The sequence below is a fragment of the Phoca vitulina genome, unplaced genomic scaffold (assembly GCF_004348235.1).
Source record: "Phoca vitulina isolate PV1807 unplaced genomic scaffold, GSC_HSeal_1.0 scaffold27, whole genome shotgun sequence".
NCBI lineage: Eukaryota > Metazoa > Chordata > Mammalia > Carnivora > Phocidae > Phoca > Phoca vitulina.
This window is the reverse complement of record NW_022589730.1, coordinates 7989-31379: the sequence shown is the minus strand read 5'-3', so window position 1 is coordinate 31379 and position 23391 is coordinate 7989. Positions and strand designations below refer to the sequence as shown.

The window sequence follows — 23391 nt, the reverse complement described above, 5'->3', positions numbered from 1 at the left end:
ACACACATATGCAGGGCTGTGTATGTGATCAGGAAAGGCCCGAGAAGGCTAAAATCTCTCCCACCTGGCTGATCTTGGGATTCTGTGAGTCAGGAAGTGAAGGCTAAAGCAAAGAGTAAGTGGCTAGAGTATTGAAGATATGCCCCAACACACACACACAGCCCCCAAGCAAGGGCTAGGGGACTTACTGGTTCAAATCATTTAAGGAAATCTCTGTTCCATCACCAGATGACCAGGAAGCTAACAGTAGTCACACATGACAAATAATACACTTTACAGAATTGGTCTAGGAAAGTCACTAAAACAAAAAGCAGCAACATCCACAAACCCTTAAGAGGGAAGGGTTTGATTTCCAGAGTTATCACATCATATTATTTAAAATGTTTAGTTTTCAACCAAATTATGAGATACATAAAGAGCCAAAAAAGTGGCCTCCGTGCAGAGGAAAGTAAGCAGCCAAAGCAGTCACTGAGGGGGCTCAGATGCTGCACTTACAAGACAAAGATCTGAGATCAGCTATTATAATTATGTTCAAATAATTGAAGGAAACCATGTCTAAAGAGCTAAAGAAACCATGAAAGCAATAAACAGAGATTATCAACAAAGAGATGAAAATCATTTAAAAAAAAGAATCAGAAATTCTGCAGTTGAAGAGTATAGTAACTGAAGTGAAGACGTTCCCTAGAGGGACTCAACAGACAATTAGAGGCGGCTGAAGAAATAATCAGCAAACATGAGGATGGGTGAAGAAAAATGAACAGTCTCAGAGATCTGTGGCATGCTACCACGCATCCCAGGGAATACATTCCCTGTTGAGAGTCAGAGAGCTGGGGTCTGGCATGCCTTCAGAGCCCTCAGTCCCATCTGTTGCTGCTGAGAGAAGGCCTCTCAGTGCTGACATTCACGGCCAGAAGTAGCCAAAAAGCCGATGCTACACTTGCCTCGTGTAGCATGAAACATTTTTCATTCAGGGAAAGATTTTTTAAATGTTTACTTTGGATGGTTAACTAGAGAGAAAAAGGCAGAAAGAATATTTGAAGAAACAATGTCCATAACTTCCCAAATCTGATTAATTTAATCTACATATCCAAAAGTCCAAACTACAATTAAGATAAACTCAATGCGATCCACACCTAGAAGTATCATAGTCAAACTGTCAAAACCTAAAGCCAAAGAGAGAATCTTAAAAGCAGGAGAACAATTCCTTACATATAAAGAATCCACAGTAATATGAATGACTTCCTGTCTGAAATCATGAAGACTAAAATGTTGTGGGATGACATGTGGTGGGGGGGAGGGGGGAGAATGTCAACTGAGAATTCTACATCCAGCAAAACTATCCTTCAAAAATGAAGGAGAAACGACATAGTCCCAAACACACAAGAACTGGGAGAATTTGCCACCAGCAGAGCTGCCTTATAAGAAATATTAAAGCTATCTTTCAGGCTGAAATAAAAGGACACTATACATTAACTTGAATCCAGGAAAAACCAAGAGCACTATTAAATGTAACTACAGAGGTATATATAAATGATAGTCAAATGTATTTTTGCTTGCTTGTAACTTGTTTCTTCTGATTAAAAGACAACTCCAGAGGCAGTGTGCTTGGTACACACCAGCACGCTGACCCCACAGCAAGACTGGGGTCTGAAGAAGTAACAGTGGTGTGGGCACTGGCTTTCCCTGGAGAGTGCCGGGCTCCCATGAGTGGATCCTGGCCTTATGTTGTCCCCCAAAATGCAGTGCAGATATAGCCTACAATAAAGATGAACCTTGAAAACAGTATGCTGAGTGAAAGATGCCAGACACAAAAGATAAGACCATGTACTGATTTTTTCATGGATGAGTCAGTTTACATGCAAGGTACAGGATAGGCGGAGTCATAGAGAAAATAGACTAGTGGTTGCCAGGGGCTGGGGATAGAAGGAATTGAGAATAGCTGCTAATGGGTAGGAGGTTTATTTTTGGGGTGAAGAAAATGTTCCAAAATTAGATAGTGGTAATGATTGCGCAACTCTGTGAATATACTAAAAACTACTGAATTTATACTTTAAAGTTGTGAATTTTATTTCACATGAATTATAGCTTATAGAGCTGTAATTTTTTTTTTTAAGTTTCAACTCAAATAATAATTTTTTCAAATAGCCAATTGAAGGCTGATTGGAAGCTGTGTTCAGAAACATGGAAACCCCAGAGAGTGACACTGGACAGGTTCAATGCAGGCACTGCTTTTGTTCTAGGCATACAGGAAACCCTAAGGGACCAAGTATCCAAGCATCTGTTGTCAGCACACATCAATTTAGAAGATAAAGATTTAAGAACTCAGGGAAGCCCCCCCCCCCACCCCCATTACTGCTGGGTCTTGCAGAGCAGAAACAGGATGCGAGACTTAGTCCAAGCTGGTAGGGCAAGCTTTTCCAGTTTGAATTGGTCCCACAGTGTTGAACTGGTAAAGACAGAGGGCAGGCATTCTGAGCAGGGTAGAACTTGCCTTCCCTCACACCCATCTCCACCCTAGCTCCAAACTGCAATAGGCCCTCAGTCCCTCTTCTCCAATTCAGAAACTAAAACTCTATATGAATGATATGTCTGGAGTCATAGGACTCTGGCAATACAAATCTGTTTTCATCATTCAATGTCATGTGACTTCAAGGATGATCCATTAGCGCTACCATGATTATTTCTTATTTTCCAGGTTAAAAATGTTAAAAATGTAAAATTTTCTTTTTCTTGAAACCTAATGAGATCTCTCTACACTTTCCTGTATGTTAAAAAAAAAATCTGTTTTGTGTAGAACACTGCAGAGCACTAAAGGCTTGTTTGGGTTAGCTGTCTTCATGTCCACAATTAAATTTTAAGCTTCCTCATTGGAAGTGTCTCTCCAAGCATCCATACTGAGGGTCTCAGAGAGGGTGAGAATCTGCCCAAGGCCACAGAGCTCCTGGATTCCAGGCTGGAAATAAGACCCCATTTCCTGACTCTGATTCAATTCTATGTCTACGGCACTAAGCGGCTACCACTCCAAGCTAACCGAAAAGTCATTCTTCCTACAATGGAAAATATGGTCCCCAGCTTTCCTCTTAAACTCGCTCAGGTACTATTTTCTTTAAAACTCTAAAACGGCACATTTTTTGATGACTAAGAGGCAGCTGTGGCTCAATGTCATCCCTCCTGTTAGGGCTAAAGTCAAAGGGAAGAGGAGGAAAATCAAACTGAGCACTTTCTTCTCACTGAGGCCCTTTCCACTGCTGTTTTTCCAGCTAGGGAGGGTGTTTAGGGCTTGAACCCCATATGATGTCCCTGCATGCCCCAAAGAGGATGGGGGGGGCAATTAATCACTGTTTCCATCACTTGAGGATTCAAGGCTCACACATATTTGTGTTTCTAACAGTTTCATGGGGGCAGGAGATACACATACTCCATTTTTAATCTCAAGCCACTTGGGAGAGATGCATTACCCCCTTCATCCCCCTCACAGAGGTAGGCAGCTCAAACCCAAGGGGGCAACATAAGTGGCTCACAGTCTCTCTTTGCCACAGTGTCTGACTCAACTTCCCCCACCCCCAGCTCACCTCCTCTTTCAGGGTGGTTTTCACAAAAAGGGGAGTTGAAGGGCAAAGGTCTCTATTTCTGAATTTCTACCCTCTTTCATCATTTCCTTAAAATACTCTGCTTTTAAAAAAGCATTCTTTCCTTTTATGCATATAAATCAAGGTAGTCTTTGCTCTGAAGCAGTCAGAAAAGCTGGCCACACATGCCTGTGAACATAGCCACCATGGGGAAAGCAGGAAGATTCATGCAAGACAAAAAAAAAAAAGGAGGAAAATCAAGGTCTAGTATCTGGTATGATGCCTGAGGTGCCATCTGGAGCTGAGAGCTCACCTGTTCTGGAGTTGGTCTAGTACCTGGGCTGGCTCATGAGGGTCCCACACAGGGGTATCTGACTGAGACATCTGTGCAGTGTGTGAGGGCCTGTTCTTGCAGACCTCTAACATGCATGCTTTAAAAAAAGAATTGGAACCACACTGTTTGGTATGTTTTTCTTTATGGTTTGAATAGGGATAGAACCACAGAGCTCAAAATTCAAAATGTTTTCAGTAAAAAGTCTCCCAGCCACCCAGTCCCCTCCCTACAGGAACCACTGATTTCAGTTGTATGTGCCCTTCAAAAGCATGTGAAGGCATTAAAAGTGAACTGTATCTATTTTCCTTCTTTTCTAAACAAACAATAGCACACTATCCACACTGGTCAATGCTGTGCTTTTTTTCACTTATCTGCTGTATTTTGAAAACAGTCTTTTTCTGGATGCTTGTGGTCTTGTGGAGGAGGTACCTCTAACTCTCCGATGCCCCTGAAGTGAGGAAGGTTGAGTCGCTGGGCCCACAGGGACATGACAGGGTATTGTCAGACTCACCAGGCACAGGAGCCAGGCATTAAGGTAGAGTCTTTACCAGTTAAAATTTGCTTAGTAACTGAGTCACTTCTAAGACTCTTCCCAAAACCCATGCAGCCACAAATTTGTAAGTACTGTATGAGTTACAGTAGCAAACAGCTCACCACTGGAGTACCAGCCCATGAGAGTCTGCTTGTTCTAGACTAGTATAGTTCCAACACACAAATTTTCGTTTAATCAATGAATTAAGTCAAAACAGGAGCACAGGAGGAGATAGGAGCATGAAGTCACAACCAGTTCCCATGCCACACACCAGCCCAGTCCTGTGTATGTGAGATCTGAAGCCAAACATCAGCGCCCCCCGCCCCGCCCCCCAGGTGTCAGTACAAAGATGTTTTCACCATCAAAACCAAGGAGGCAATGTTCCAACACTATTTGCAAACAGGTGAGTAAACAGGTGACCTGGAAGGGTCTTTAACCATGTACAACATAATCTCTATGGTAATCAGTTTGTGACCATATTTCTGATGGCTCAACGTTAAGTGTCCATTTTAAAGACAGAAAGGCTCACGGGGTCTCAACCACACCCAGGGGCTGCCTGAATGTGTTTCTGAAAAAAGGCCTTGTTTCCAAATGACTTTCCCAGGAAGGAAGGGCAGTAGGTTGCTCTGACCACTTGCCTTCTGCTCGGGATAAATCAGGTGGGAGCCCTTGGGTCAGTGACACTAGGCTGTGCCCTCCACTAGTGACCATGCAGTAGGCACCACACGCTTGCTGAAGGCAGATGGACTCTCCCGAGAGGCTCTGAGGCCCCGTCCCACCTGCTTCCCAGCTCAGATCCCTTCCTTGACTCTAAAGAGAAGAACGTCTGAGAAGCTTCACTCACTCTTGCTGCTCCCTTTCACCAGAGCGCGACTCCAAGAACCACCACGCACCAGGACACCTCCAAAAATGTCCTATCAAGTGACACATGTGTCTGTACTTGAACTCCCTCCTCCAAACTACGAAGTAGGAACTTATTCACCAAACAAATATATTCCTGCATTGGGCTTTGCAGTTGTAAAAGAAAAATATGGTCTCCATTTTATCCCGCCCCCTCCCGCCCCCGACCCTGGAGTATAGTAGGCACACAAAATTCATTTACTGAATAACTAGCGTAATGCATGCCTCCTGCTTTTATCATCTAATCAATATGTATGGAGTGGCTCTAAGCAACAGGTATCTCCTACATACTGGGTAAGTGAGTGAACCAAACAGAAAAAAGGCCTGTCCTCATGAAACTTACGTCCTGGCGGGGAAGACAGGTAGCAAACAGCAAAAATGACGCATGCAGGTAAATCATATAGTAGTTAGAAGCTGGTCAACGTGCCATGGGAGAAAGGACAGAATACACTAAGCAGGCGAGTGTGCTCCCTAATCTGCCGGGAGCTACGCGGGAGTGCAGACCGTCACAGCACAAGGGCCCCTGGGTCTCTTCCCGCAGTCCGGGATGGGTCAGCCTCCTCCGCCACTGCGCGGGACTGCGGGGACTTGGGACAACCCCCTCAGCCTGTCTGCAATGTCGGGCGCTGTGAAGGCTCCCACACAGCGCAGGTTGCAGCCGCAGCCGCTCTACTCCTGATCACTGTATTAATACAACGATTACTACCAGAACAGTGTTTTACTGAAAAAAACCCTTCAGGGCTAGACCCCGCAGTTATCCCGAAACTGCTGTGATCTTGAGGGGTCAAGGAGGGTACTAGACACTAAGTCTCATACTGACACCCACTGACTGGGGCCCGAGGCTGAAGCACCCGGCATTCCTAGGGTCACCTCCTAGTGTAATAGGTTCTTTATCTTGGATAAAAGATACTCCCGAGGGGCATCCAGCGGCCCACTTGTCCTTTCACGCACGATAAACGCAGACTTAAAATGATGCACTCATGTTACCCTGGTTATCCACCCAGATTATCCCCGCAGCTCTCTGAGCTCTCTCTGCAGGGCACCTCCCCGCCCAGCCTTAGGGACCCAGCGTCCCAGGCCCCGCCCCCCGCGGAGGCGTCCCTGATGAGCTGCCGGCGAGGCCCCGCCTCCAGCTCGGCCCCGCCCCCTCGGCACCTCCCCCCAGGTCCCACCTCCAGGTCCCTAAGGCGAGAGGAATCAGGGGAAGTCATCAGAAACAGATTTTCAAGGAAAACATTCACCAAAATATTTACAGTTGTCAAAACTGTTAACTGTAAAATTTTCACCAGAGGAAGCACATTCCCGGGATGAAATATAATTAAGCCAACAGAAATGCTGTGTTAGAGGGACGCCTGGGCGGCTCTGTCAGTGAAGCGTCTGCCTTCGGCTCACGTCAGGATCCCAGGGTCTGGGGTTCGAGCCCCGCATTGGTCTCCCTGCTCAGAAGTCCGCTTCTCTCTCCCTCTGCCCCTCTCTCCTGCTTGTGCCCCCGTCCCCCGTCAAATAAATAAATAAAAATATTTTTAAAATATTAGAAGGGGTTGGGAAGTGAGAGAATATAAGGCAAAGCTGAATCTAGTGTGACCCTTAGGGCGCAGCACGGAGCAAAGCCAGAAGGCCCAGCCCAGGGCTGTGACTACTGCCTAAGCCAAGAGCCCAGGGAGCCGTGCACCCCTGGACCCCCTGTGGCCAGTGAAAGCAGGCTCTCTGGGGCTGGACCTCCCCAGCGTGTGTCCCTTGAACCAGCAGCATCATTGTCACCTGGGACCTGCTGGAGATGCATGACCTCAGGCCCCAGGCCTAGGGAGGGAGTCAGAATTCTACTCTAGAGTCCCAGGGACTCGTGCGCACATCAGTCTGAAAAGCAGGGTTGTACATATCCCAGCGTGCATCTTGCTAGTCACTGCTAGGGGCTGTTGCTTAGTGTTGGTTCCTTGAACAAAATCTTATTGAATGCCAGATATGGGGGGCAGCCAGTGCCCGTGTTGAGTGTCTTCATGGGGCTGATGGCTGTCTGAGAGCCCAGTGTGGGACAGTGCCCGTGTTGAGTGTCTTCATGGGGCTGATGGCTGTCTGAGAGCCCAGGGTGGGACAGTAATCATACATGCAAATGTGTAATTACAAACTGAGAAATGCACACAAAGAAACTGTAGGACACAGGCCCTGATTCAAACTGTGTTTATGAGGAAAAGAAATATTCAGGTGGAGAGAGGACACAGCCCTGGATGTGAAAGAGCTCAGGTGCCACTCTGTAAAGTCATGCAACCACCTCAGGCCGTTTGGGGGCAGGGCCAAGGAGCAGGAGTGCATGTGCATACTACAGAGAAAACTGTGGGAAGGCTCCCACTGAGGGAATGGTCAGGAAGCATAGGGTGTTATCCTCATGTGGCATCTGTCAGAGCGTGGGACCCTGCCATGCGATGACTTCTTGGCTGACATGTTGAGACACTTTAAAATCAGGCCACAGACCTGTGAGTCAGATGGGGTGGAGCCGACAGCAGAGCCTGGCCCCTTCCTGTGCCCCATCCACACACCCTGATCCAGAGTGATGATGGCCAGCCACCAGCAGCCACAGAACTGCTCAGGTGAACATCCTTTGTGAGGCTGCTGGGCACTAAGAACCCACTGCACCTGGGTCACCTCAGTGAGCATGTGTGGGCTACAGGTCACATGTGTGCTCTTCTGCTCACATACATGCTCTCCAGCTCACACGTGCGATCTGATCCGTGGACCCACCACTGGCTAATGGAGATGTGGGGTAGGGCTGAGAGTGGAGGACACAGAGATTTAGGAACAGGGTTTACGGTTTCTGTCTGGCAGGGATTTCCAGTACGGCAGAGCAGGTGTGGTCAGTGCCATGCTTTGCGTACAAGCTCTCTCTAATCCTAACAGCCACCCAGAAGTGTCACTGGTCCCATTTTAAAGGCCAGGAGATTGAGACCTGGAAGGATTCGATCCCTGACCACAGTCATGAGGGTGCTCAATAGAAGAACTGAGGCTAATACCAGAGGGAATGCAGAAAAGAGCTAAAGAGCTCCAATGGTGAGTACTCCATGTGGGAAGTCAAACACTGGGATACCCCCCCGGGAACAGACTTCCCAGGTAGGAAGGGGCGCCTGAACCCGACAGCATGGAGGAAGGAGCACTGTCGGCAGGTGGAGCAGAGTGATGAAGAGCCGGGCTGCTCCAGGAGCTGAGGGTCAAGGTGCAGGAGACCTGGTTGCTATGACAGGTAGAGATGGCAGACTGGAGGGACCGCAGACGTCAGAGCATGCAGGAGGTGAAGGCCAGGTTTCTCATCTGTCCCTGCCTTCATGGGACTTCTCAGAAGCAGAAATCCACTCCAGTAGAAGCCTGGAACCTGGCCCCCAAGGAAGTGGGGTTACATCCCAGTACGAACTCACGATTCACAAAAAAGGGGGCAGTTTCCAGGGATGGGGATGGGCTGAGGTGGGACAGGGTCTGGACCAGTGGTGTCTCTTATCAATACAGACGGGAGGGCAGAGTCATTCATTACGCACAAGGCTCTTGAGGTGCAAATTCCTGACTCGCCTTTACTGGCTGTGTGACTCTCGATAATTTAAACTTCTCTGAGCATATTTCCTCCTTCTAGAAAAGGGACAAAAACATATTTTTCATAGGGTTTTTGTGAGACTCAAATACATGTGCCATCCTGAGAGTGTAGTCCCAGCAAAGGGCCGCTGTTCACCAGAGTGCCTGAAGAAGGTGCATCATGCACAGACGTTCACAGGGCTGTGGTCTGAGCCCTTCTCAAAGACTGAAACTTGCAAACACAATAAAGGCAGCCCTTTTGCTACGCACCCCTAGTCATGCAATTCAAGGGGCATCTGCTAAGTGACATGTCCAGGTGTGCCAGGGACCAGGAGAGTCGCCAGTACTACTCTGCACACAGCTGTGAAGAGGAGGAAGTGGGAGAGGTGGTCAGGTTCTCCCTGGACCCACCATCTCCCAGCAAACAGAGAGTGCACACAGCTCAGAACTCATGGGGCCGCCTGGGAGAGGGGGTTTCACAGGATGCACGAGGGCTATTGAGGAAGTAGCACAGCCCTGAGCCAGTGTCTAGGAGGTTCGGGGAGGGGGGTGGAGAGATAGAGGATATAATTTCAGACTGCGTCCAGGCAGGTAGGTGTTGTCTATTTTCCAGGAGGTGGGATCAGCGAATAATGTGAAACAGATGGGAAGCAGTTGAGGGTTTAAGACCTGGTTTTGCACTTGCAGGTGGGATCTTGGTTAGGTGACCTAACAGGCTGGTCAAGCCCCCAGGGTCCTCCTCTCCAGGGCCCATGCACAGGCTGGCAGAAAGCCCAGTGCACAGCTGATGCTCCAGGAAGGGGAGCTGTAACCACGAGACTTCACTGGAACTGAACACAGAAGGTCACACCCGCCCAGACTCTCCTCGAGGTGATGTGACCCAGTGGCAGCGGCTCCCACCAGGCTGGCCGAGCTCCCAGTGCAGGGAGGGAGCCCAGAGACCGTGTGCCTCCCAGAAACACAACCAAGGGGAAGGGTGGGGTGTCCCCAACGGTACAACACTGGGCCACTCTCAAAGCAGTGCCCTGACTAGTCCTCTGCACCTGGGCTGAGAAGAGGTGCCGCTGACAGACAAGCAACGGGGCCACACCCCTGGGAGACTGCTCCCAGCTTGTGTGGTGGGGGGACAGGGCAGGCGACTCCAAGCTCATTGGGAGAAGGGATCACAGGGCAGCTCATCTCCTGAGGAGTGGAGGGGGGTCCTCAATACACCATTTCCTGCAGGAGTTCTCCAGACATGCAGAGCCCCTACATCACCTTCCAGTCAACAGGAGCGCATTCCGGTGAGGCTGGGGTCTGCGCCCCTTACGCCTGCACCCGAACAGCTGCTGATGGGCCTGAGGTGACCAGAGTCCAGAGGCTGGGCGCCTCCTCCTCCTCCACATGAGGGACCACCCTACAGAAACAGAAGTTTGTTTGGTCCCATAGCAACACCCCGTTATTATCCCAGACCGGTGAGGGAAGTGAGGTCAGGACTTGTGGGTGGGGGGCCAGTGGCTCAGGCCCCCGTGCCGTGGAGAACAGGATACTGACGTGACTTTTGCCTCCAAAGCCCTCCAGCATGGCAGCCATATGGCCCTTACAATTCTCTCTTCCACAGAAGGGTCCTTCCATGAAGCACATGTCCCCAAAAAGAGGCCCCTTGTCTGTCCCTGCCCTGTCTCAGAGGCAAAGGAACCAAGAGAGGTCTGCCCTGTAGACTGACTGATGCCTAACCTGCCTTTCGGCAAGCATGCTGATGTGATAAAATGGAGAATAAGTACCTCCACTCTCTAGCAGGAGCAGACAAAGCCCCAAAGGTGGCTGCAACAGGATTTGTCAACATCAGCAGGTGTGTGAGAGTGGTGAGCTGTGGGGCGACACGGCAAACCTCCCAGGGTGAAGGCGGTCTAAAGCGCTTTCCTCCACAGGTGTCCACAGCCCACCAAGCTGGAGGCTGCTCATGGGGTCTTCGTTCTACATGTGAGGCTCAGACACTTTTTAGAAGGGAGATTTCCCATCCTCACTGAAGAGCCTGCGCATGAGATGCCCCAGGACCATCAAGCAGCCCCCAGGCCCAACCTTGTTCATCTGGAGTCTCAGCTTCACCATGATGCCAGGCCCACCAGAGGGGCCCACGGAAGCTGGTGTGCACTAAAGGAAAGCCAAGAAAGGCACGACAGCCGCAACTGGAGTCACGCAGCCACATGAAGGAGTGTAAGAGCCCCTTCACCCATCAGTGTTGGGCACCTTAAATTCTGCAAGACAAAGAATCTCTTCCTGAATTATTTTATTAATCAACAATCACTTAATAAGTTGTAGTTCAAGGCCTTCGGGGCTCCCAAATGGTCAGACCTCCTACAGCAGGCCTTCCCCCCAAATCCAGTCTAGTCCAGGGTTAGAGCCGAGAACAGCCACACTGGGTGGTGGGTTAGGATAACCAAGACCACCCAGGCCAGCTCTGTGTCTCCTGGCACGGGAGTACAGCAGCATCGGCAAAGGCTAGTGAAAAGCATGAGCACCCCGAAGAGGCACTCACGTATGCAGCCAGCAAAGGACATGCATACAGCTTGGGGTGCCATCTGAACAGGCGAATGTCCCCTTCGGACACAAGAGTATCTCATTACATCATATCCGAGAACCAGCACACTCATCCTTAGTGACAGAGACCCTGATGGTGGTTACGCTGGGGGCGGACGAGGGAAGCTTCCTGGATCTGCAATGTTCCATACTTTGATCTGTATAGTGTTCATCTGGGTATGCAAACATGCAACATTGCATCAGGCTGCATGCCTGAGATTAGTGTTACTGTCACACAGGAGAGAACCCACCACATTCAGGAGGTCTGGCCAGCCTCCTGAAAAGGCAGCTATTTCAGCCTTGAGGCAAGAGCAGGACAGGGGCGGGTTGTAAGAAGGTCAGCCCGCGGAGCACGGGGAGGAGACAAACCAAGGATTTAACAGGGCTGGGCCATGCATGAGGCCCTGCATGGTTTTCAAACTCTGTAAGCAGCAAAAGCTTTTTTTCTCCCCCCAAGTGAAATGCAACGCACATACCCCAAAATACAGAGCAGATGCTCTGGTTGGGGATGAGGAGGGGAGCCTGCCAGCAAGCACCTACTCAGAGCCCCAGTGAGGAACACAGCCTTGGGAAGAGAGAGAGAGGGATGGATGGTGGGGATGTGGGAGACACATCCCTGGACCCCAGGAACCTGGGACAGACTGAAATTAGGGGACAGGCAAACAGAGGCAGGGAAGGTAGCTGACGTCACAGCTGTGACAGTGAGTGTCCTCGGCCTGCTACCCTATCTGTAGGTAACACAGGGCTGTGCAGGGGCGTCTGCAGGAGGAAGCACGTAGGGTTGACAAGGAAGGGGTATGAGCACTGCTCCTGGAGATGCACACAGAGCTGGCTCTGGGGAGGGGACCCACGCGCTGTGCCCCCTGGAGCTCCCAGCCTGTAATCAAACACTGAGGAACTCAGCAGACACCAACACTGCAGAAACAGCAACATGGACTTTGTTTTTTTTTTTTTTTTTAAAGATTTTATTTATTTATTTGACAGAGAGAGACAGTGAGAGAGCAAAGCAGGGGGAGTGGGAGAGGGAGAAGCAGGCTCCCCGCCGAGCAGGGAGCCCGATGCGGGGCTCGATCCCAGGACCCTGGGATCATGACCCGAGCCAAAGGCAGACGCTTAACGACTGAGCCACCCAGGCGCCCCTCAACATGGACTTTTAAATCAATTTCCTTTTGACTTCAAAAGTTTCTCTTTTTTTGTTCAGCTCATCTTTTGCCCCACTTCTGTCTGCTCTCTCTCTCACGGCACTAGCAGGGAGGGGACAAGGCCACTGACCCCTCTCAGAGGTGCCCTGGGAATAATCTTATCGGGGAGTCAAGCTTGCTCACCTTCCTCAAAAAGTAGTTCTTTTCTAAAGTATCCTAACAACTTCTGAACTAGTAGCTATTAGAAAAATCAAGTTGTTCCTTAGCTGAATTCAACTCAGCCAACATTTATTGGGTACCTGCTGTATGCAGAACATTGCTCTTCACACTTCAGATGCTGAGTGCTTCCTTGGAGCATACTACTGAGAAATGCAGCTAGTTTCCTGAGCTGGCCTCTCAGTCTAGTACAGTGGAGAGCCCCCAGCTAGGGAAAAGTGGAGGCCAGAGCCCAGCTACTTCTGGAAGCAATGAGGGGAGAAGGTGCTCTGATTTATCTCAAAGCAACCGCAGCAGACTTAGACATTGCTGAGGCTGGAAAACAGACGGGAACGGTTCCTGGAGGCTGAGCATCATGACTGGCCTTGCTGGGTGGGCAGGCCTGCCAGCTGGGAGGCAGTGGAAACCTCTGAGCTCAAGGAGATGTGCAGTAGTGATTTGGTGACACTATGGATATTAGAATGAAGAACCCCCCCCCCCCCCCAGATCTTCTCACTTACCAGACCAAACCTTCGTTGGGTCGTAAGTCTCTACGGAGGAGACACTGTCTACCTTGACTATCTTTGTCCCTCAGCACATGTCTTATACGTGGCACATGGTAGTTGCTCCATAAATGAATACAAGAATGGATCAACACGTGGCAGAATCCGACCTTTAAGAACAACTACTGAATAGGGGACTTCCCTTGACACCAAGCCACAGAACCTGCTGTGGTGATGTACGAAGGATAGAACTTTCCCCCCCAAAGCACAAGGGCTGTGCTTACAAGCTCTAGATCCAGACAGGCCCGGGGGGTCAGTCTCACTGTGCACAGGGCAAGGGAGGGACACCTGCGTCAGTACCTGGACCTGGACTTCAGGGCCTGTCGGAGGAAGAGGAATCAGGAGCCCTCCTTCCCCAGTGGCCACTGACAGTTCGTGGCAAAGAGCGTGCACTCTGGAGCTAGACTGCTCGGGCTCTCTGACCTTGGTGGCTTCACAAAACTCCCTGGACCTCAGTGTTCCTCTCGTATGATGGGGGAGATAACAGAACCCATCTTGCAGGGTTGTGATGGAGGTTAATGAACTATTATTTGCAATTGCAGTATATTTAGAACAGTGTCTGGCATGTATACACATTTATATATTGGGGCAGATGGTTAAATAATCTTAAACACTTCTGAGTGCAACCTATACACAGAGGGCAGTGTCCAGCCTCAGCCACGTGTATGCCCCCAGCGTGACCAGGGGCAGCCGCAGAGGGAGGTTGCAGGGTGTGTTGGGGCTAAAAAGGGTCACGGTACCTGCCATTGCTCCCCACATTCACAGAAGAGTAGAAATTTGCCAAGAGGAAGTGGCGAGCCAGTAAACATGCACACAGCCAGCCGAACGAGTCTGACACTAACCCTGATGCTCCCTTTAACCACTGCGGTCACGGATGCTTCTGTCACCGCCATTCCAAGCTCACTGGTTGCTTGCCTCTAAAAGTCTGAAAGGCCTCTTCCAGAAGGAAGGGGCCTTCATGGGAAAGGGTCAGGATGATTCTAGACATGATTCACAAATGTTAGAGCTTCTGATACCTTGAATGGTTGCACCTTCCAATCCTTGACACTCCTTTCCTCAAGGTGGGAGAACTCTCTATCGGAAATGCCATGGGTCCCAGGAAAGGGCTTGAACCCCTGGCTAGTTGGGGTGCCCCCCTGGGGAGAGTGCATAGGGCTTCCTGTTGCTTCCAGGCCAGAGACCCACATCAACATCACTGGCACCCACCAAACTGACAGTCGCTACCTGGGTCCCTGGTGAGAGTCCCCTCCAGAGGCAGCTTCCCACAACAAGTCACCCAACCTGTCTGAACACAGGCATGCACACATACAGAACCGGAATCTTAAGAGGGTGTAGCTGACACACACAGGTGAGTCAAACTGTGTCAGGCAGTTCTCAACTGGCCCACGGGAGGCAAGTGCTCAACCACCCCATGGGGAGAGCCTGGCCCAGCCCCCAGCCCCCCAGATGGAGAGACGTGTCCCTGCAGCACTGGGCAGCCAACAGCCTCAGCCAGAGATAGGGTCTGAGGACCAGGGGAAACATACAGGCTTAAATCACTGTTACCTCAGCACTGACTAGAGTCTGTTGTCAAGCAGTTACCATAACTCCATAAAAAATAAGAACACTAACACTGCAGGAAAGAAAGAGGCAGCTAAAAATAGATGAATAGCCCACAAATATAAAAATGTTCAATTCACTAATAATTTAAGGATCTAATGAAAACAATGGGATGGGGTTCCACTTACGTGATCGGGAAAGAAGAAAATACCCAGGGAGGGAGGGGAGAGAGAGGGATAGACAGACAGGAAACAGTACATAAATCGGCACAAGAGCCTTCCCGCAAGAAGATTTAGCAATATATACTCAAAGTCTTCAAAACCTGTATACTGTTAACATAGTAAGTGCACTTCTAGGAATTTGTCCTGAAGAAATAGTTCTTTATATCCTTTATGTAACAAATCTCTACATACTCTGCATATAATGTTTATGTAGATGTTTAAGTACAAAGATGTTTTTCACAGCATTGCTTATTATAGAAAACATTGGAAATGACCCAAATAGGATACTGGCTAAATTAATTATGGTTTACACATAAGATAGAATACAGGTATTCTTTAAAAATACTAATGACATGACAAAACACTTGTAGGGTTAAGTTGAAGGGGGACAGCAGGCTACAGCATGACATGCCTATAAAATATGACCCTGATTCTGTAAAATACAGATGTATGTGTTGCATGTGCATATAGAGGGTCAGGAAGACATGCAGCCACACTTAAGAGTGGCTCCGTTTTGGATGGTAGAATTACCCCATTTTGTGCCTGATATGGTTTCTAAATTTTCAGCAATGACAACGTATTTCTTTAGAGTCCAGAAAAGCCTCCAACACGATTTAAGCAAAGCAGCAAACACTGGACCAAAACCCTCCGTAGTGACTTTCCCCCAAACACAGTGGACATGCCATGCCTGGGGGTGTAAACATGGTCCTCTGTCTCTGCTCTGAATAATCACGCTGTGCCGGTGCTGAGACAAGGGCCATAAGATGAGCGGGGGTCGGAGGACGGAGGGAGCTCAGCCTGGTGAAGGCATCGGATGGGCTTGGTAGGAGAGGGTTGGCGCATAGGGCGGATTCTCAGAGAGCACGTCAGGTGGGGGAAAGCCACATAACCAGAGCAAACAGACTACCAGGTTAAGAGAACGTGAGTGAGGCCCAACTAGAAGGCAGGGGCTCAGGGGGGCACACTGCGGACAGAGGGTAACATGCTCCTTCACATAGCTGGAGTCCTCTGCTCCTTGTAGAGGCCTCCCCTAGCACAGGTCCTCCTGCTACCCCTACAAGGGGCCAAGACTTGCTCCCCTGGGCCTGAAACATCCCCAGAACTGTGCACAGCCCCTCCCTCCACACTGCAGGTCTTATGGGAGGAGAGGCAAAAGTCAAAAGCAAATGGGAAAATGGCAGCCTCGTTACCAGAACTGAGGAGTCGCAAGTGCATTCTGCTGGTTTGGGGAGGAATAGATGAATCACAAGTATTAAAGCAGAAACGTTTGGGGAATATAAGGGCATGTGTGACAGGGGAGAACCACCAGGTAAAGACAATGTCCCCAGGGCTTGGGAAGTTGATTAGCTGTGGCACATGGCCCAAAATTCTGAGAGGATGAGACGTGAATTTCAGACCCAATATTCTGAAACTCCACAGAACCCTGAACTGCAGGGACTGACCGGTACCTCTGCAGGCAGGCCGTAGATGTCAGAGTGCGTTCATAGTCATCACTTCATTTTGTCCTGGGAGGTAAGAAGAACAGGAACAATGCCCATTTTACAGGTGGAATAACGAGGCTCTGAAGGGCTGAAGGACTTTCCTGAAGGTTCCAAAGAGTAGTAGGCGGCAGACCTGGCTGGACTCAACCCCCAGCACCATTTTCCCCACATGCAAACCCAGGTTTCTGGTGCTGCATTTAATGTGAATAAAGACATCACTGTCATAAAGTTTTGCTTCCTGTATTTTGACAACAGCAGCTGCAGAGATGGATTCCAGGGTAGCAAATATTAATTTTTAAGGGGGCCAGTGGGAGGGTGTGTACAGAGGGAAGAGCCAAGTGGACTCTCTGGACAAACAGTAAGGCAAGCCCCATCATCCAAAATGGTGTGTGTGTGTGTGTGCGTGTGTGTGTGTTGAACCAGCCAGCGTGTGTGTGTGTGTGTGTGTGTGTGTGTGTGTTGAACCAGCCAGCTCAGCAGGGCCCACCCAGGTTGGTGTGGCCCTTCCAGGGGTACTCCCAAATTCAACCAAAACTCCAGCCCTGCCCCTCACCTCCAGGGGAAGATTCACTGCATCTGAACCTGAGCCTGAGTACCCTTCTTCACTGGGGAGCCAAAGGGGGTAGGGCAGTCGGAGGCAGCCTGCTGGGCAGCCAGGACATCCACAGCCCCCCACTCCCCTCCTGGAGGAGACGCAAAGGCAGGCTCTTACTCTCCATCTCCCAGCAGCCTGCATGGTACCACCAGTTCAGCTGTGCATAAGGCCTGGTGAGGGCAGTGTCTCCAGATCGATCCTTCTAGATAGATCCTCCGGAGCTGTGCATGTCACCAGGCAGCTTCCAGGTGCACGTGCTACGGAGCACGAGGAATGTGGCTTGTGTGACTCAGGAAAAGTGTTTAATGTTAGTCAATCTACCCTTAAAATCAAGTAGACTCTGGAGGAGCAGCAGGAGGGACCCTTGCTCGAAGCGTTCTGTACGTTCACTGTGCTTGCTGGAGATGGCAGGGATTGCATCCAACGAAGGTGCGCGACCAAGCCCGCGCTACCAGAACGGACCTTCATGGGAATCTCTATATTCTTTCCTACAACTGCCTGTGAATCCATGATGATCTTAAAAAGTTAAAAAAAAAAAAAAAAAAGACCCATCACATGTGCTCAGTGCCTATGATAGTGGTCAAAGAGCCACTCTCTGATCAGCCACATTCCCACACATAACTCAGAGCGGGCACATTTGATTTGCGAGGGTGGGGGCACTCCTGGGCGAAAGAGGGGATGAGTCCCGGGCGAGGGTCACAGAATTAGCATTGGGGAAAAGCTGCGATCTTAAGAGAAGTGAGGAGTTCATAAAAAGACCGTCTCCCCAAGATGAGAATGAAATCCTGCAACTCACTGGTTCATTGCAGAGAAGCCGCCCCCCATCCTCGGCGGATGCCCTGTAAATCCTTTACCAAAGGACCCCTTTGGCCCTTCCTTGACCGGCAGGGGCGGCCTGGGCAGGGGGGCCGCTGGACTCCGCTCCCTAGGCACAATCGCCCCGCGCGGAGTTGGGGTTCTGAGCACCCCCCCTCCACCCCCTCTCCAAGCACTCAGGCTTCTCCGCCTCGCTTTACAGGAGGCGGGAGGCATAGAGAAAGGGCGAGAGGGCCGACTCCCAGGCAGCAGCAGCGAAGGGCCCGAGGAGCCCCCTCCTCCGGGACCCTGAACAACTGCAACCAAGACCCTCGCAGACAAAAGCGTCAGCCTCCAAGGAGCCGCCCCCGCAAAGGGCAGAAGCGCCAGATCCTATCAGCCAATTAACCGAACGCGCACAGCCACCCGCAAGTTGGGGCACGCTCGGGCCGGGGCGCGGGCAGCGGGAGGGGCCACCGGCCGGGCGCGCCCGGAGAGCCTGGGCCTGGGGCGCGCCGGCGGGGCTGGGGGCCCCGGCCGGCTACCGCTCTCCCCTCGCGGGTTCCGAGGCTCCTCCGCAGTGAAGGAGGAGGCGCGGCCCGGCCCTCCCCCGGCCCGGGCCCCCAGGCTCCCCAACGGCCCCACTCCGAGCAGCCCCCGGGTCGCCCCGGAAACGCCGCCCCTCCACCGTGCTGCGCGCCGGGTCGTCTCCCGCTCGTGGAACAAAAGAGCCGCTCCCGCGGGGGTCCGTAGCCCGCGCGGCCCTCCTAGCGCCGGGCTCCAGGGGCACCCATCGGGCTGCCGGGCTTTGTGTCCGTGCAGGGGCGGGAAGGGCGGCGGGACCCCCGCGCATCCCGCGGCGGCGCCCGCACTCCAAAGTTGTCGCCAGCCCCCCTACCTCCCGCAGCGCCCAGTCCCCCCCTCGGGGCGCTCATTCATTCTCAGGGGGGCGCAGACCGCCGGCTCCGGCTTACCTTGCTCTTGACTTCCACCGCGCTGCAGTCGTAGAAGCGCAGGGTCTGAGACTTGTGGAAACTCCGGTTCATGGTTCCGGCCCCGCTCAGCCTCGTCTTCTCCCTGGCTCCTCGCTCCAGGGGCTGCAGGAGGACGCTGGGGGCGGCGCCCCCCGCCCCGGCCCCGACCCTGACCCAGCCCGGCCCGCGCTAGCTCGGCCGCCCAGCCGCTCCGAGTGCGGCGGCCCGAGCTGGGCTGGCCGCGCGCCTCGGGACTCCAGGGGCCGCGCGCGGGAGGAGCGGGGGACGCCGCGCGCGCCGCCCCGAGGCCCCGCCCCCAATCTCCGCCCCGCGCCCCGAGGACCCGCCCCACGAGCCCCAAGGACCCACGTCCCGCCCCGCGTCCCGCGGACCCGCCGCCAACGCCCCACCCACGCCCCCCAGAACCCGCCCCCAAAGCTCCAGGGGCCCCTGTCCCGCCCGCGCCCAGAGGACCCGCCCCCGAGGACCAGCTCCACGAGTCCTAAGGACCCACGTCCAGCCACGCGCCCCGAGGACCCGCCCCCGAGGGCCAGGCCCCCCAATCCCGTCCCGCGCCCCAAGGACCCGCCCCACGGGTCTGAAGGACTCTGGTCCCGCCCCGCACCCCAAGGACCCGCCCCCATCCCCGCCCCATTCCCCGAGGACCCGCCCCATGAGTCCCGAGGACCCTGGTCCCGCCCCATGAGTCCCGAGGACCCTGGTCCCGCCCCGCGCCCCAAGGACCCGCCCCCAGCGCCCCGCCCCCGAAGCCGCTGCTGCCCCGGGAGGTGCGCGCTTCTGTCAGCGCAATCCCAAGCAGGGAAGAGAAGCTTGGATCAACCCGGGGCGTCTCATTCCCATCTGGGCACCCACAACTTCTCTCTCATGCTCGCCTCCGCCGTGATTTTGTTTACCTCCACTGGGCGGCCAGGGGAGGGGGCTGATTTGGGCCGATTTTTGCTATTTTCCTGGGCGATGCGGGAACCAACGGAGGCTTGACTGACTCCTTCGGGCCACACCTGTCTGTACTAGCTGACAGGTAGTAAATGGTTCTAGACGAAGGTTCTGCAAAGAGGCAAACTCCTAAGGCACACTTTAGCACAGGTAGAAGTCAGGAGAGGGTCGGAAGCACCTCTAGGCCTAGCTGATGGAGAAGGAAGTCTGCGAGGCCGGTAGAAAGAAGAGTATCTTAGGAGAAAGACGGAATCAATTGTTAGCAACGTCACTGAGTACTTCTTTTCTAGCGGGTCTGGAAGAGGAGCTGCTGAAACCAAAATCCTCAGATCTTCAGGAATTTGTGATGGAGCTAAGAAGACAGGACAAATAGGTGTTTAAAAATTATTATGAATTATATTCTAAATAGTCGTAATTTATAAGTTATATAATTGTAAAGTTACTATAAATTCATTGTAAAAGAGATCTGGAGAATACAAAGAATTCAAAGACAAAAGTTACAGTCACCCATAATTATACTAGTCAGCAATCAATTCTGTTAACCTTTTGGTATATATTATCTGTTCCTTTTTCTGTATATATATTCATATATTTTACAAAATTGTGCTCATGCTGTTTAACCAGTTTTGCAACCTACTTTTTTCACCTTATGTTATATAAGGAATATATTCATTAAGTGTTCTTAAGAAATACGGTTTTTAAGAGCTGCATATATGAATACAGGCATAACTTTTAATCATCCCACTATTGGATAATCAAGATGTTTCCAATATTCAGTTTTTATAAAATATTGTGTTTCTTGAATTCACTTATTTCTAATTATTTCATTAGAATTGACTCCAAAAAAATGGAATTACTATGCCATGGGGTACACATATCCTTTAACACAGATTGCCAAACAGTATCACTCTGATTTTAATTTTTACTTCACTTCACTAAATATCCTCTTACATACATGTCAGGGACTAAACCGCAGAAACCCACAGTTACAGTCCTACCCATAAGAGAAACACCAGTCTGGCCAGGGGTCCAGACATGTAGACAGAATTCTGAATTAAGGCAAAATGCCAAAAGGTTCCCACAGAAAGTCAGTAAGAAACCATTCCAGACAAAAGATTTAGGATGTCCACTAGTCTGAAAGCTGCAAAAGGCCTTGTATAATGGTTTATTATCAATGTAAATTTTAATAAATTCCAGGTAGAATTTTTTTTTTAAATGTCAAAGAGATACACACTCTGTGCACAGAAGTGCTGACTTTCTTTCAAAGAGAAATCCCCTAAACTTCATGCAGGTCTGTTGTTGTTGCCAATTGCGGAGAACAGTGGTCATGCTGTGGGGAGAGCTCCCACCTAGATTTCTTAAGAAGCAGGGACAAGGGGCTGATGGGAGATGAACAGCATTCTAGGTGATGGGGAAGGTACAGGGCACCACTGGCCAGCTCAGGGCCTGGAGATAAGGAGGGAGGGCTGGAAGCTACAAGATTCTGTCTTTGGTGGAAGTGAGGTAATTTCTGTCATGCCTGTGGCCCAGTGTGGTCCAAGGCCCAGCGCTTGTTATCAATACCCCACTCAGACCCTGAGCGGAATCTGCACCTGAGCAAGATCCCCTGGTGGGCTGTGTGCCCCATTTTTGTAGTTTTCTACAAACCTGACTGGCATGGTCAGCAGGAGGAAATGCATGTGGAGGGAGCCTGAGTCTCCAGTGCGAACCTGAAGGTGATTCTTCTGGGCTTCAAGCTTGTGTGTGAGTTGGGTGTAGACAAAGCGGAGTGGCCAGGCAGAGCCTGAAGATGGAAAAGCTTCTTTCTCGCACAGCAGCATGATTGAAAACCTCCCCACAGGTGCTGGCCTGACACACAAGCACGGGAGCCTTGGGAGGCCCTGTTGTTGGGCTCTCTTTGGCTGGCAGGTGGGCTCCCAACGGACACACAGGCCGGACACACAATCCTAATGGCCATTCTGTTGGTTATCGCTAAGCTAGCTGCCTCAGGACAGTGTTCAGAGATTCAGAGGAAGTTAAATGAGGAGACTATCAGCAAAGGTGTTGGAGTGTTGGAAATTTTGGTAATTGCACTGTGTGCTCTGCAGGCATCCCACAAAGGACCTGCATCAGGTGAACTTGAGCATGTGGCTTACCTGAGCCTCAGGTTTCTTTATTTTTGAGGTGGGTGCTCGGTGCCCCCCCCCCCAGCTTCCTGGCAACATCCCAGTAGTGAGAAGACACGGCGCATGTGGCCCCACTGGGGAACCTAAAAGCGCTCTACCAGTACAAGTGGTCGGAGGGGTCTCCTGCCTGGCCTGGGGCAGGGCTGGGGCCCGTAGTGCCGCACCTCCCTTGGGGGAATGGACATGGCTGAGCCGGAGGCCCGGGTCACAGAGATACACCCTTACCATTTGTTGCAGGGTGAGCAGCTGGTTTCAGTCAGAGGCTAACAATGAAAATGGAGAGGGGCCTAATCCTCTTCAAATAATCCATCCAAAACTGGTGACCAAGTCCCTTAGAGTCAAAAGAGAAACATTGTAGACCCAGAAAAATGTGTTCCCCAAAAACCCTAGTTTTGACCTTACGGTCATCGGTATCCACAATGGAAGGAGCAGTAGAGTTAAAAATCTCAAACTGCTAAATACATGAAGACAAAAGGCATCTTCATCAGAAAGAAAAGGGATTTAATAATGAAACACATACAGATAAATTGTTTTTCCCATCCAAGTACTAACCAGGCCCGACCCTGCTTAGCTTCCGAGATCAGACGAGATCGGGCGCGTTCAGGGTGGTATGGCCGTAGACCAGATAAATTGTTTTTAAAACTCTGATAATAGAGAAGAGAAATGCCCTCATGTGAGTCACTGAATCAGCTGTCAACACATCTTGTTGATTCCAGATGTGATGGAGAGTCAGTGAAGGAGCAGAGACCCAGCGCCCCCCCCACCCAGCCCAGCCCCACCTCCCGGAGTGCCCCCTGCCCCCCAGAGTGCCTGGCTAGGAGCGGAGTTGTGCATACATGGTCAGCCTCAGGGCAGGCCAGAGCCTGAGTTTCTGCAGCAGGATAGGTTCAGGGTTCCTAAACAGAACTCCTACCCTCTCTCCCCAGGGGCACTTGGTGATGTCTGGAGGGTATGGTGATGGCAGGTAGAGGCCAGGAAGCTGCTAAACACCCTACAATGCACAGGACAACCCCCACTGCAAAGTACGATATTGTGCAGAATGTCAGTGGTGCCAAGGATGAGAAACATGGGCATATGGGAATGCTGGCCTCCAGGAGAAGCTCAGGATCCCAGCCCATCCCTCTTCCAGCCCCCACAGGCGGTCCTCTCCTCTAGCTTGGTCAAGTTTAAGGACCTTTTGTTGTCTACTGATGATGGGTGATCCAATGTCCCATCCTTAGAAGTCAGGAAAAGAGGCCTTTGTTAGCTCTCTAACTTTCATGGGATCAGAGTGACCACCCCAGGAGCACCCCCACCCCTCCCTCCTCTGCTGTGGAGCGGG

The 23391-nt window shown here is 51.2% G+C and overlaps 1 protein-coding gene across 1 annotated transcript in view; it reads right to left on the bottom strand.

Annotated features, from left to right (window-relative positions):
• Nucleotides 1-19161, bottom strand: part of PARD6G (par-6 family cell polarity regulator gamma) — a 90952-nt gene extending 71791 nt beyond the window's left edge. Inside the window, exon 1 of the mRNA XM_032422797.1 lies at nt 18952-19161. Within this exon, the coding sequence (XP_032278688.1) occupies nt 18952-19023 (72 nt within the window). The 5' untranslated portion in view covers nt 19024-19161. The remainder of the gene's footprint in view (nt 1-18951) is intronic.
• Between the last annotated feature and the right edge of the window lie 4230 nt (nt 19162-23391).